General features: G+C 33.3%; 1 protein-coding gene across 1 annotated transcript; it reads right to left on the reverse strand.

Moving 5' to 3' along the window:
- Window positions 1-18: 18 nt before the first annotated feature.
- Window positions 19-15,601, reverse strand: LOC101215093 (nudix hydrolase 3). Its single transcript, XM_004135833.3, has 21 exons — window positions 15,356-15,601; window positions 14,218-14,397; window positions 13,326-13,403; window positions 12,264-12,360; window positions 10,780-10,913; window positions 8,863-8,944; window positions 8,531-8,617; window positions 7,670-7,776; window positions 7,080-7,251; window positions 6,720-6,970; window positions 6,536-6,617; window positions 5,720-5,785; window positions 5,275-5,352; window positions 4,992-5,087; window positions 3,355-3,458; window positions 3,071-3,239; window positions 1,857-1,940; window positions 1,283-1,377; window positions 978-1,068; window positions 742-888; window positions 19-273 (listed from the first exon to the last, which is right to left on the reverse strand). Exons 1-21 carry the CDS (start codon window positions 15,433-15,435, stop codon window positions 202-204), a joined length of 2,352 nt encoding a protein of 783 aa, XP_004135881.3. The 5' UTR covers window positions 15,436-15,601; the 3' UTR covers window positions 19-201.
- Window positions 15,602-15,946: the final 345 nt, after the last annotated feature.

The following is a 15,946-nucleotide window of genomic DNA, read 5'->3' on the forward strand; positions in this document are numbered from 1 at the left end:
AATAAAGAAAATAATAGAGAGAGTAAAGAAAATAATATATCATCTCATTACTTATAACAAGTGGTTTTTAATATTTGCATAAGAAAACATAAAATAAAATAGCATACTTTCTAATCCCATGTTAAATACTAAATAGGAGTACATACTACTAATAGATAAAGCCATGGGATGGAAAATGGAAATATTAATTCATCATCATCTTCATATTCCAACTTCCTTTTTTCCTAATATTTCTTTGGCAATTGGAAATTCAGCAGCTAGATCCACAGGTACCTGAAAATATAAAGTGGAAAAGAATTACGTACTAAAGTATTGATATAATATAAAATTTATGATTGTAAGTTTATGAACTCAACGACCATATTAACATATTCTTCATATAAGAGCATCTTTCTCTTCAAACTTTGCTATTATGCATTGCATTTAAATATGAAAACTTATATGTTCAGTCGTGTTTGTCACAGAACTTTATGGAATATACTGGAAAGAGAATTACATTAAATTAGTAAATTAAGAAAATACGGACACTAAAAAAGAGATCAATTCGAAGACATAACTCGTATAGTTTGTAAGAATGGTGAAATTAGTCTATAGATTTAAATTATTTAGCTCTACTCAATAAACCTATATTCAACCATAAACAAAATTCAATCAATACAAAAATATATTATCAGTATCCACAACAACCGATTAAGGTGTTCAACCAATAATATTAAATCTAGGGTGTTTTTCAACGTTTACCTGGATTCGTTCTAAATTGTGCAATGCTAATTTCAATGGTTCTGATATGACACCGTATTTTTTAAGAAACAATTTTGCTGAATCTTTGTCACCTCTTGCCTGAATGGTTAGTACCTCCCTACTCAGGCTTTCAACTGCATCTTCCACCTTACAAAGAAAGATAAAAGATCCGTAGAAATAAAATCACAAAAACTAACTCATTTGAAGACTAAATTTTGACATGTTTAATGTTGTACCTTGTCAAAATTAACAGAAAAAGTTTCATCTGGATTTAAAACGAAGGCTTCTTTCTCAAATAGCCAATTGAACTGCAATGCCTGTCCTTTTCTGCCAAAAGAACCGAAAGTCTAAGATGCTAGGCAAGGAAACAAAAATGGAAGAAACAAAGTCATTGTTGGTTTTTATTTTATTCTCATTATAATTCTTTCCTTTTATCATTGAGTTCTTCTCCTATATATGAAGGTTATGCTTATTACAATTATTCATTGAAATACAAAATTATTCTATTCCTTTCAATTCTAGAGTCATATTCATAGCTTACCCATGGGCCTTTGATAAGCCGAATCGTACTGACCGGAAGCATCCCGCAAGAAAAGTTGCATACACAGACTTCAATGATGCTCCTGGTAACAGGCCCTGGTTGAGATTCCAACACGTACAATAAGTAAATATACAATCAGAGAATACTTCTTCTTTGGAAAATAATCTTTTTAGTTCCAATCCATTTAGTTCTGAGTTTTTAAAATGTATTTTTTTAGTCGATAAGTTTTTTAAATTGGTTTCTCTAAATAACTTTATACCTTTATTTTAAATAATTATATTACATTTTAAATTAGAAGAATAACTTTTAAAAAGTATATCCTCTCTTAAACTATTTTTTCCTAATTTTAAATAGCATAGGATTGTTTTAAAAAACTTTGTCACATCAGGTCTACTCTATAAACATGGAGACTAAAAAAAGCAATTTTTTAAAACTCGTTAACAATGTATACATATTCATCAAAACTTAGAAAGTAATTTTCCCTTTTTTCTTTTTTTCTCATTTTCTTTTTTTCTGTCTTTTCTTTTTTGTAAAACAGTGTATTTAAGGTCGACTGACCCAAATATCAACCAACCTGGAGGGCAAGGAACCTCAGTGCCCAAAGTCCTACGATGTCAGCTTTTGCCTCCTCCAAAGCTGAGTGGAGTTCTTGGAGTTCCTGTAACGAAAGATAAATAAAAGATATTACCAATAGAAAGATCTACAAAACCTGGAATAGGAGATAGAAGTCATAGTTTGAAGCGATGTCTTCAAATTTGTCCCTTCTTTTCCCCATTGAAATGTAAAAGACGAAAGTTCTATATTTCAACAGGATCAGGACTACAAAATTTCTCAAAATTAGAAAAGAACTGAAAGACTGCACATCTCCATTTATAAAACGACAAGCCAAATGTGTAGCCTTGGGAGTCACAGGACGCACTAACAAAAGTAAACATCTTAGATTTCATCTCAACCAGATTCAACAACCAGCAGTGCAACAGTCTCCAGCCAAAAAATTGTCTTCATTCACAATACAAATTCGCAGAAGAATAAACCAAGTTTCCATTCTTAAGAATTACGAGATAGGCCCAGAGAATTTGAAAACAAACATCTTGTTTTCGGTAATAAAGAACTTTGATAGTCGTCTGAACACCAAATGAAAGAAACATCTGGTATGTTTATAGATTTCCACTTTTAATCTTAATTTTTCACTAAATACACTCAAAGTTCAATTAGTTAATTTTCACTATTTTTCATTTTAATCAACTAGACAAATTATTTTAAATAACAAAGCCGTTGAAAATATTTACAAAATATAGCAAAATTTTATATTCTATCGATGATAAACACTATAAAAATAATCATAAAATTAGTCTATCAACAATAAATATTGAATTTTCTACGTTCGTAAATATTTAAGTTCATTTTGGTATATTTAAAAATACCTCAATTAATTAATAGACATTAACGTCAAAGTTGAAAGTGAGTATTTAAAGAGAGAGAAAAATTAATGTTAAGAGTGCAAATTTTAAGATCTACACACCAAATTGAAATTAAACTTAATTTAAGAACTAAATTAAAACCAGTCTCAAAAGTTAAAAGATTTAAAAGGTAACCTTTTGAAACTAAACCCAAACCTAAGGAAAAAAATATATAAATTTTCCTCTAAAATATATTAAACATAAAAATTGAAGTACTCAACTTACCAATCTAACCGTGATGCTTGCCTCCGTATAAGGGCAATATCCACATCCAGAAAAAGAGAGATAATAATCAAATATGTCAAAACTGAAAATTTATGGTACTCACCAATCTCACGGTAGATTTTTTGCCATTCGGAAGTGTTATGGTATGAGGTCCAATGCCGTGGCAACACTCATGGCAAATCGCAAAAGTAAAGAATGAATCGAAATCCACAAATTCACGTTGCTCATTTGCAATACAAACATCAGCAATAGGCTTAAGAATAAGATTGAACCTAGAAACATGTGAAAACAAGCATATCTTTATATGTCCAATGATTTCCCATTGTAGAACCCATAGTTAAGATAAAATGATAGAAACTAATCCATGACTAAGAAAAGATACAGTACTTGGCCTCTGAAACATTCTTAAGCATAACCATCGATGTTCCTCGCTCTTTTACGATTCGCTCGTCATTTGGCAAATTGAAAGCAACAGACTGAGTTCCCTTTACCTGATAAAATGCCAACAGATTAACCTTCAACTTCTTACAGATCTACTTCATACATCATCAGGGATTGCATCACTATAGAGATTAAACATTTCGTTTAGAAACTACTGGTCTCCACAAGCATTTTTAATAATCAACATTCAATTTCTTGGGGGATGATAGTTCTCAATTCAGCGTAGTTAACCTCTGTAAGAGTAAGAATAATTCATGTACGGAACTGTTATTTCCTACACGGAATAAAAACAGATGTGACACTGAAGAAAATTTTTGATAAAAAGAAAAGAAAAATACTTAGAGGCATCCTGGCATCCTAGCTTTTTCATGCGATCTCACTAAATTGTCCGATCATAATTTTCTACGTGATAAATTCTTCCATTATTTTTTACATGACAATTTTTTTTTAATATTTTAATTTATTTTTATGTGTGTGATGAGGGTGAAATACAAAAGGATGGACATCTTGGCCACCACCCAAGCTTTCAGTTCAAATGGCAATAAAAGAAGTAACTTGCGTATCTTATCAACATTGTGAGATCTTTCCATATTTTTAATTTGAGATCTTTAGCATGCTCTCTAAAGATGGTGTCTAGACTTAGAAATTCCATGTTTGAATTCATAAAAAAAAAAAAAAAAGTAATTGAGAAGCTTTTGGTACAAAATTCGTCGACCTATCGGACGAGTCTTGGTTAGATAAAGAAAATCATACCACACAAAGCTGAAAATTTTCCCAAACGGTAAAAAAATGTTATTTTTTCTCAAATGAAAACAAAACTTCAATGATGAAATGAAAAGAGTCCGATGCTTAAAATTAGGGGTGAACATAAGAAAAACCAAGTCGATTGATCAAAACCAACCTAACAAAAGACAATCAGTTAGAGAAGAGGAGGAGCTCAGTTAGTGTCGGTTTGAAAAAAATCCAAACCGACAATTTATTTTTAAAAATTAAGAATAAAACGAATCAAAACTGACCAACCGACCTTTGATCAAGAAGATTATTCTTTGGATTGGACGTTTTGCTTCGACTTGGGTTCAATTTTATCAATGAAAAACCTTGTTTCCTTCTCCAAAAAAATAAAAATGTGATATCAGACTTTCAATACTTTCATAAACATGAGTGCCTTTTTTTGAGGTCTGGCCTTTCTTTGTATGTGCTTGTCCTTTTTTTTTTTTTTAAGCCCTTGTATTTTGTATCAGAAATTTTGTTCAGCTATGGGAAGTCACGGCCTTTCTACCTGCGATTCAGATTCTTAAATCTAAGATCTTGTGTAATTATTCTCTCAAAACTTAAATCCCAATTATCTCCTTTGTATAAATATCATTTTTTAGTACTGCACATATTTCTGCTGGTGATGGAACGAGACTTCCACTTTTCTTTCCCTTAGAGTTGGGACATGTAAAAGTAAAACACGCAAGATATGCGTCTCTATTTTTTTTTAGTTTAAAATTTATGTACATAAAACTACGGAAAGCACGCCTTATAAATAAATGAAAATAAAATTTAAAAGAACCTGCGAAAATAGTGAAAAATTAACTCACCCCAGCATTGTAGAGAAGCTGTACAACACGAATTGGAGCAGCACTAACATCTTTTGATTTGTATGCATTGTCCATAGGAAGATTCTGTTCCAAGACCTATAATAAGAACTTCATTAGAACTCTCTCTCAAGTAGGAAAAAAACTTTGCTCTTTCCTGATAAAAGATCAGAAAATCATCTCTTTCTATTCCTTTTGGATAAGAAACTTGGGTGTGCACTATAGACAACAATAAAATCAATTGAATAGATATATATCGTGACTCGGACAGTTCAAAAAACAATACCTGCAAATTATCCCCAAAAAGTTTTACTTGAGCAGTTCCTTTATCATCCCGAATTCCGATGAAAGCTTCAAAAGTAGCCTGATGCAATCCCAAAATTTGGTACCGTTAACAAATGAAGGTTGTAAACTGACAACAACCAGTAGTTTTAGAAAACCAGTAGATTCAAGTTTGATACATAAAATACTAATTAAACCCCATTTTACAGAAGGTATTGCACCAATTAGTAAATTCAAGTTTGATATCAAACCTGGTACTAAGTACAATACACACTATGGGATGTTTCCCAACACCTTGCTCTCGAATAGTTTGTTTAAGGAAAAGAAAGTTCTCAAAAGAATGTCAAGCCACCAAACAAATACATGGCCGGTTGAATCCGGCTTATTGCTTCCAATAAGGTAAAAGCAATAAATGTCTAAGAAAAACAAATAGCTGAGTTAATCGTTACCTTATACCCAAAAAGTGTATCTTCATAGGTTTCATACGGACCAATGGTAACATCCAACTTAGAGTCCTATAATCAAAGACACCAAAAATTGAAAAGTATCAATTAAAAGTTTGTGGGTCAGTTCTTGTAGGTGAAAGAAACAGAAATCTCAAATGGTTTAATACTTGTATATATGCATTGATATTGAAAACATGCAATCAATTGCAAAACTCAAAAACTAATAATCATAAAAAGAATAATAAAACTGTTGAAAATAGGAAAATAGAAAAGGTCTTTGTATTTATAAGTTTTTCCTTTTTCTGTATTTATTGCCATCTTTCTCTCTATTGCTACCGTGGGTTATTGCCTTATTTGGCCTTTCCCTTCTCCTCAAATTTAGGTCTGTACCTTTGTATAGTAGATAAGTAGAAGGAATTTTCGTAATAGCATATAATATACATCTTTCATGGAGGTTAAAATCATAGGAAATTCTTCTACGCTTCTAGTTCTTTAAAGATTGTTTCCGATAAGAAGGTTCTTGTTCCTTCTTGTTTTGGTTTGTGTCACCTTTGTAGATTTTGACGGGGAGCCCTCGCCTCCCACAACCCCTAAGCTGTTCCTTGGTTTGGTGCTTGTTAGATGTATCCCTTCTTTGTTTCTTACAATAGGGAAAAAATGGTTCAACTGATACATTGGAAATGAGAATCTGTGCTAAGAGATTCCTATATATCCCCGTTCAGGATCCCAATTGCAAGGAATCCGTGTCTAACAAATTAACTAGATATATAATGCAACCACAGCAACACTATGCAAATGTAACGAACGTGCTAAACTAACCAATTCCATCCATGCAATATCTGATTCATAGTAATCATTTGAGAGGAATGCATCGGCCCTGCTATGTAAGAACCTCTTCAAACTAAAGAAGAGAAAAAAGATTTCAGAAAACAATGTAAGCACAATAATATAGATCAGATATTAAGGAAATAAAAACTAAATGTAAAATTGTGAAAACTCTTACCTGGGAGAGCTAGTTATATCCCCTGCTTTATGTAATAACTCAGCAGCTTTCGATAGGAAAGAACTATATTCTTGGGAAAAAGGTACATTATACAAATCATTAGTGGGACCCTCCAAACGATTTGTGCTATCAAGGCTACTACAAATAGACAAATCTGAACTAGAATCACTATATCTTCTAATGACGCTGAAGAATCCTGAAACGATGTTTTGCTGGTCCTCCGTCAGACTGTCCTTCCATTGTTTGAATTCCTACAATATTATAGCAAGAATTTGCACTCGAGACATCATAATTCTTTTCTCTTTTATATGAACACGTCAATATTTTTTTTAATCAAGCTAAGTATAACCATTGCATTACCATCTTGTCCATGTCAGGAGGGTAGAAGTTTGCACCAGGAGGTTTCTGCAACGGAAATGCTGCTTTATATTCCAGGCCCTTCCACCCACTAACTGGCCTGGTGGCTTCAGGAAGCAACTTTATTGCAGAATCTGCAGTAGTCAGATATGCTTCATTTTCATCAAGGGAAGACCTGTTGAAAATGAAACGCATAGGCAGGAAAACTAATCCATGTCATTTAAGAAAGCAAAATAGCTAAGAAGACTTCATCATGAAAAAACAAAAAAAAAATTTCATCAAATGACAAAAACATTTAGAAAAAAACAGTGGATTACCAGAGAACTATTAGAGGGTTATCGGCCTTTAAATTTGTTTGCTATTTTTTCCATCACAAAAGAAAAAGAGAGAAAAGAAACAAACTAAGATTTAGGAGGCAGTTTAGAAATACAGAAAGCTGCAATTTTCAACAATCCCGCCTGCTGACAACGCATTATTACATGCATAACTAGAAGTGCACGCGCATTCGAGAACCAAGACATGAGTCAAATTATAAAGTAATAATAATAATAAATATTTTTAAAAAAATAAATCCTAATATGAAAAAGGCATACCATGGAGTCTTATTAATCAGATAGTAGGCCCTCTTCAACTTGTCTAAGTGTGATGTAGTAGCATGCTTCTCCAACCAATCTCTTAAACATGGATTACTGTACCAAATCTGGTCATAATAATATGAAATCATAAATTCTAGACGAACTCATCACCATCAATCAACAATTTAAAGAACAAACCAGTTACATTTACAGCTTTCTTATTTAGAAGGATCGGTTGAAAAGATAGAAATAAGTAAACGACAAAGTCAATCTTCTCTTTAAAGTGAAAAGAGAATAACGGAATGAATCATTCGCTCTCATTCTCATTCCTGTAGTTTACTAGATTTATGAAAGAATGAAAAATGATTTCCAATTGGGGAGCTTCACAATAAAATTAAGAATCATTTCACTGATTTATAATTGGCCATGAGAAGGTAGGAAATATATCCATTATCCATTCATTTTGGTGGATGCTACCACGTCTTCATTTACATTTTTCTTCTCTCTATTTTTCCGTGGGTCCCTAGTGGAGCTAAAAACCTGTATGTCAGTATTTAATAATCTTTGGGGAAAATTTGTACAAAAACAGGGAGCCTTAGCCGTTATACATGGATAATAGGGGCTTAAACTACAAAGGTAGTTAAATAGAAAACTTATGCTAGATTACAAAGATAATGCTAAATAATCTAATCAATCTACATCAACATCAGTCCCATACCAATTTAAATGTGTTTCCATTTCCAATCAATTTAAATTTAAATGGCCACTAGGCTCAAGATTAGATAATAACCACATATTGTATGTTTCCTAGGTTCACAAAACTAAAGCAAGCAAGCTGTCAAAGTTTACAAGATTACTTAATAAAATGCATATGCAAACCTGCAGGTAGAATATTTCATCAATTGTTGCTGCAGCGTTGATTATTAGATCCAGAGCCCCTTTATCTGCGTCCGTTAGCCCTGCTAACTACAGAGAAGAAAACGCACTCAGTTATTTAAGGAAAACGTGGGTAGGTAGAAAACCAGATAATAAAAAGTAACTGCAAACTTGCTTTTTTTCAACCCAAGGACACCAAGTACCCTTTCATGAAGCTGAAAACGTGACTCTTTTTTCTAAAAATAAGTAATGCATTATACCAAAATTTGATTGAGTTATTATCGTTGGTTTGTATTTTATTTGATTTGAATCTAGAAGTTCAAAATGGCAGATACCTCAACATTGAGTGAAATAGAAGCATAGCGTTGCAGTTGCTTTTGCAGAGCCAAACTACGTGCCACATTGTCCACTTTGTACCTAAGGAAATTTACAGGGAAAAAAATGGGGCCATGTGCAAAAATAACTTTGTCGATCCAAAAATGAAGAAAGGAAATTCTTCAGAATCTAGCTTCCAGCTTGAGTGCAAGTGAGAGAACAGTTAGTTAACTAAATACATATACATCTTTAAATGTAAAATCCACATATCACGGCATCATGCCATGTAGATTATATCATGCTGTATGCATAAAAAATTGAAGCATGGCGATACAACTTACTACTCACCACGACATCAATAGATTACAGCTAACTCTTGCCTAAGAATACTCTCTCTTTCGCACTCACTTCTTTTTTTAGTACAAACTAGGTGGGGGATCTCAACTACAAACCTTATGGTCCTCAACGTATACTAATGCCAGTTGACCTAAGCTCTTGTTGGCCATTTTCTTTCTTAAAAACGAAATAGTATTTTTAACAAATGAGAGGAAAAGAGGCCAATACTTAAAGAACATAAATACCAAGAACACTGATGGAGAACACCAAGATAACACTGATAGAGGAAAATAAGCATTGTAAATATACAAAGCGAACAAAATAGCCAGCAAGATGATGGGAAATGATGCAATAGGATGGTTCGGACGAGCATTAGCAAAACCAAGACCATGAGAAGGCTTCCAGAATGTCAAGACCAAGGCCTCTCAAACAAAAATACCAGGAATGTGGCCTGTGGAACATCTAATCAAAAGGAAAAGTCATCTTCCAACAACTTTGTGCCAACACCAATTTACCAAACTTTCAGATATTTGTAAAAGCTTTACTGCTAAACGGTTGACCCCAAGACCATGAGAAATCCAAAGAAAAAATTTGAGCCACATTAGAAAATCTTTGCACAATCAATTTGAAACCAATGTACATTTGAGTGAAGTACTTTTCATTTGGAGTCCACAAATGCCAATCACCAGAAGAGTACAAGGGCCTTCCACCCTTGATTATGTTAGACTCTGATTAGCCACATCTTCAACAAATGAATTTTCACAAGCCTCCCCAAATAAATCCTCTGAAGAAAGCTCATGAACTTTTGTTTCTGTGGAATCGTTTTCAGATTCTTTACTACTAACACTAGTAACCGATTCCTCATACGTATCTGAATCAGTAATTAAATGTTGGTACGATGGAGGTGTGTAATAAACTGTGTGTTTGAGCTAGGGAGTGTAAGAACTGATTGACTGATCTTTGATTTGTAAGACCCTACTATTGCTGATATGTCAGACATGTTGATGAACTTTTTTTTTTGCTTTCTCTAGAGGGTTTTGAACACATTCTTTGGCGCCAAGGAAGATATTCAAGGCTCAGGATTGTGACAGATCACAAAAAAAACTTTTACTTTGAACACAAGGAAAAGCTTGAGTGTTTTCTCTACTCTTTTACTTTGTTGGGATTCTTCTGTACTTCATGTTTGTCATGGTGGATTGAGTGGTTGAACTCGGCCATTTAGATTTTGTAGAAGTTGATTGAAATTTTTTATCTTTCTTTGATTCAAGAATTATCTTATAGAAAAACACCCCTCTCAAGGGAAAAAAACATGCAGATAGGCAAAGAAGGTGAACGAAAATGTTTCCTCTCTTATTACTTGTAGAATATAGAAGAGACAAAATATTGATGTCTTTACTGTATAATTATATTTCATCCTAGAAAAGATAAATTTCACCATTTTCTAAATGAACGTAAGGACATGATTGTGCAAACTGTACATCAGATCATATTCAAGAAAGACTCTTCGTCATTTTTTCTATTTGAAAATTGAATAAGACAAATTTCATAATATAGAAAGTAATATCTACTCATCAATAATATTAAGCATGTCAACGGCGTACCTTTTTGCAATTATGTCAAAAAGTTGACCATATTGCGCATTTACATCATATGGAAAATATTCAGGATCTTTACTTGCGAGTAAGCTTTTAAACTCCAAATAATGTACATATTTAACAGCTGACACTTCGGATTCCTACATCAAATTTAAAGCAAAACATACGCTCACTATTTAATTTCTAACACGTTCTAGCCATTACTTTTTTAAGCACAAAATTCATTGAATTGAAATCCCCCGTTGAAGGTTAAGCACAAACTTCAATGAAGCCACAAGGCGTGCAAACACATAACTTTCTTTCTTCTTTTCTTTTCTTTTTTGGGGACAACTGATGTAATATAGAATAAAGCTATGGTTAAACAGCTGTAGTTAGTTAGTAAAACAGTTTAAACAGTTAAACTGTTTAACAGTTAAGGCTGTTTCATAAACAGTTATTTCAACTAATTGTAACTACTTACAAATTCTCAATAAATACCCCTTATCTTAGCCATAATTGGCAGAGAATTCATTTTGAGAAATTAAATCCAGACTTGAATTACAAACTCCATTTCATTATTTTTAAGCACAAAATTCATTGAATTGAAATCCCCCGTTGAAGGTTAAGCACAAACTTCAATGAAGCCACAAGGCGTGCAAACACATAACTTTCTTTCTTCTTTTCTTTTCTTTTTTGGGGACAACTGTCTAATCATACTCCATTTCATTATCAAAGAAACTTCTAAAATATCAAATTTTAGATGGGTGATCATCATGGCATGCATTCAGTCCATCTAAATCATTTACTATTTTTGTTGGCTATTATTATCTAGTAGACCTGGTGTTTGAAATATTATTGAATCTTTTAATAGTAATGAATCAAAAAGTTTTCATCATCTTCGTCTTCGTCTTCGTCCTCGTTATTAAATCACCAATTCACTCAATAGTTTAAGTTGAGTTACGATAAATCTAATATATCAATAATACTTTAACACTCCCCCAAACTTCGGATTTGAAAATTAGTAAAAGACTCAACAAGAGATAACCGATACGAATTTTGGGGAAATAACATGACAAGGGTTCACTCCTACCTAATATCATGTTAGATCACTAATAGACCCAAAAACTTAATCCGGGTAGTTACGATAAATTTAACAACATTGTGGTACTTTAACTACGCACCATATTCATGCAATCTCTCCGTTGGAGCTAATAATTTAATGGTTCAGTCCAATTAACAAATGTGGTGGGAGCAACTAACGATAATAAATCCAATAACCTAAGCATATACTTCGTCTTCTACTACCTTTCTGCCACGCAACGCCTTTCCAAACATTAGAACTTCAAATATCACAAGTTTATGTCTTATGTCCTAAAAAAAACTTTCAAGAATGCTTGTGATGTAGACACAAGAAAAATTTTACAAATCAAAAGAGTGCGGGTGCAGGAAGCTGCAGGGTTCATATAACTCTTTCAGGTCAAATAAGAGACAATAGATGATTTACTACCAACCTGAAGAGTAAAGGCCTCAAAAGGAATTGGATTCAATGTTGTTACCAAATATACGTCTGCAAATTCATTATCGATAAATTGTCCACCATTTGTGATGCTGTACATCAATCCAAGGGTAAATCAGAAGAAATAACATGTAATACAAGTGTCTGACTCTTTTTTTTAGAGAACTTTACATTGAATAACTGAAAAGAGATTAGTACGAAAATATACAAACTCCATAAAGGAGTGAAGTAGCACAACACAACACAAAAAGAACTAGTAAAGAAAATAAAAAAAAAGAAGATTTTTCCTGTTCAGAAAAAAATATATAGAAAAGAACTTCGACAACAAGAAAATCCAAGCAAACTAAATAAGAAAGAAACTAGCATCACATCCGGGGTAGAAAATCCCAAAATAGAATTGAGCTGCATCATATGCCAATGTATACCAAGAGAAATACCACTTTACAAGAAGCTATATATGTTATTCCTACCCTGCAAGAAAAATAAATGCTGACACGACCTCTGGGCATTGTTCAATAGCATGAAAAGATGCAATCAATTATATGGCTAAAAGAGATGTGATGCAGATTGCGATGATGCCTGTTGTTGATGATCAATGAATTAGAGAAGATTAAGGCAAAAATCAAAAAGAGGAAAACCCTAAAAAAATTTATACATAAAACAAAATTCCATTGAGAAATCCCAAGTTCCAAATACGACCTTAAGTTTCTCCTGATACAGAAAGCGGGTATATTTGAGCCATTGGCTTTACAAGTTGATAAATTTTACTTTAGAAAACCAAAAACAGAGTATATTTTTTATGAAAAACCCTGTTTCTCATGCATCAAAATTTTCTTGACCCAAAATAATACCAAGTTCAACCCCGACCAAAAGTGTAAATTTTCTAAAAGAAAACATATAAAAAGATTAACATACACAACAACATGCTGGCATTGAGCTGATCACGGAGGAAACTTAGCTGTAAAAATTATCCTTTAAAAAATAAACAAAGGTTGTAATAAACCAAATCATATGCAATGTCTAATTTTGTGGTGGTAACTTGGAATGCTCCACTTACGTCTCCTGGAGAAAAACAAATATCAATTCAAATGCGTCCTTCGGTAGAATAATGCCAAGCTCTTCTCGAAGTTCCTTCCTGAAAGCAGTGGAATGAAGCACAAGAAAATCACAACTCAGAACTAACAGATGGTGCCATATGGTCCATGCCAGGGTGAATAACTAAAAAGAAGTTGAAGGCCTTGAACAGGTGACAACCAAGACTAATCAGGTTATTTTGAGACAAAAGATATGGGAGGTTTTCCATAGTATTAATCGAACATCCTAATTAGAGAAGAAAATACCCAGCAGATATGTAGCTTTTAACAAAATAGTAATTTCTCACTGATTAATAAAAAGAAGCAAAAATGCTCAGCGACCCAAATTCTCCAAGTCATGAAAATAACAAAGAGAAGATTAAAAAACAAAACAACATAAATTAGGAAGAATGAATAAAAGCATCCGAAATTGTGGAAACAACACTTGAGGAATAAAGATCAAATAAGCTGAAGAGTGAGCACACTTGAGAAGTCTTGAGCCAAGTAGGATTAAAACGTTCAAACCAAACTATGCTCAGAACTGGAAATCTGGCTATCTAGTTTGCTATCTTGTATGCTACAAATTTATTGGAACTAAAGAACGTCCAGAAAAATTATCATTATAATCATCATGCACAAAACATACACATCATTGCAGGATACGCCAACTTTCTTGATTATAACACGCTTAGGAATGTATTTTCTACATTCTTATTTCTCCGTTGACAAAGTTGAAAATGTGAATGAAATTTTATATATTCATCCAATAAAGCATGCTTGTATATTCAATAGAAGCTTCTATGCAGTCATAGCACGTAAAACAGTAGTAACTGTCGGAGGTGAAAAATGATGATGATTGATCATCAATAGTATTACCTGGCTGTCGCAAGTGATGAATCGCCAGCAGATATGTGGCCGGCACTGGAAATATCCCACAACCCAGGCCATGAATCCTTGCAGTCGGCACGTTGTTGGAGAAGTAATTCTTGTGTACTTTCAGCAAAAATACACACATGAACAGCCCGATGATAGTCTCCATCTCTATGAACATCTCCTCTGAATTGTCAAGTAAAATATTTATAATGGATATGATGGAAGAAGAATAGGGGTTAATTGGATAATTGGTTAATATTCTATGTGAATTTCCCTTTTACTCCACCTTGGAATAGAACTCTATAAACGAGAGTATTCCCTCAGTATGAAGCACATTATTTATTATAATAAAAGATCCACAATATTAATTCTCGGACTATTTCTCTTTTAAGTTAGTGGTTACTTAGGCTACATCTTTATTATTTGATGAAGGGTTGAGTTTGCAGACTCAATATACTCGAGGGCTTACAGAAACCAACCAACAGCTTACATTAGTACTCTTAACAGAAATGGAAACTAAAAGATAACGGAATGTACAACTGATAATGGTTTACATAATACTCTTGAGCAAGCTCCAATCTAAACAACTACACAACGGCTACCTGGTTTGTCGCTAAGGAAACTAAAATACACGACATTTATTTATTATTATCGTATATGTGTCTGTTTAGTCTACTCAACGAAAATGTTTTGTACGTGTCAAACACATTTGTCGCACTAGCATGTGTTTCATACGTGTCCAACAAGTGTGGAAGTATCCAAATATCTAACACGTTTCAAACACAAACACACTAGCCAAACTAGAGTGTTTGTTCTTCTTAGTGGAATTAAGCTTTAAGCTGGAAACTAGATAACCAACATATTCAGGGGCAATCAGACACTTAATCCATCTAATAACTCAACCAAAAGGCCTACAAACATTAAGAGAAAAGGACAAGACGTCTGGTCGTCATTGTCCCACCGTCTTGGTGGATGTGGACAGCCAGTTAGAAATAAATTTAAAGAAAAAAAAACTCGCATTAATCAGAAGTATTCTCTCATAAACTACTTTTGCGGTAAAAAAATTCCAGATTACCAATCGAACATGTATGAGAAAGAAGAAAAAGAAAAAGAAGAATAAGCATACTAAAGAAAATCATACCTGGGTTTTGAAACTCCAGTTTTCTCTCCAGTTTTGGTCAGGACGTCAAAATACTCTTCCTGTGTATGAGGCTTCGCCATTGATGAACTTCAACGAACAAGTCTAGCTAATAACCAGCTCAGTCTCCGATCTCCGGCAGAGGAATAGGAAACTCGGAGAAGAAGATATTTATACAAGCTAAATACACTTCTTTTGATGAGAAATTACTAGTACGTTGAACAGTGCATTTTAGCTCTCGATTTTTGAACTGGTATCTTTTTCCTCTGTCAGCTTTTGAACTGTATACTTCGGGGGGCCCTTTGGGTGTCATCACATGAGCAAAATTAGGATGATCATCCATTACGGCTTGTTTAACTACCCACTCACCCACTCCATTAGCATGTTGATTCTCATTCCGCGCCCAAAATTTGAAAGATCACGTACTCAAATTTCTTTGCTATCATTCTATATGTTTTCAACCCACCAATCACCCAAGTTAGCTCCATGATTGTCTTATTATATTTAAGTCTTCCGTGGTACAATATTTTTATTGTTTGACATATTGCTTGCTATTTCCTCTCCATTTTCTTTTTGCCTATTTGTTATAGTAAT

This window comes from Cucumis sativus, chromosome 7 (assembly GCF_000004075.3).
Source record: "Cucumis sativus cultivar 9930 chromosome 7, Cucumber_9930_V3, whole genome shotgun sequence".
Classification (NCBI taxonomy): domain Eukaryota; kingdom Viridiplantae; phylum Streptophyta; class Magnoliopsida; order Cucurbitales; family Cucurbitaceae; genus Cucumis; species Cucumis sativus.

Coding starts and splice junctions, on each gene's coding strand:
- LOC101215093 (XM_004135833.3), bottom strand. CDS start 15,435: ATGGCGAAGCCTCATACACAGGAAGAGTATTTTGACGTCCTGACCAAA. Junction 8,945..10,779: donor TTTGACATAATTGCAAAAAG/GTACGCCGTTGA, acceptor AAATTTCCTTAG/GTACAAAGTGGACAATGTGG. Junction 7,252..7,669: donor CTGATTAATAAGACTCCATG/GTATGCCTTTTT, acceptor CATTTTCAACAG/GTCTTCCCTTGATGAAAATG.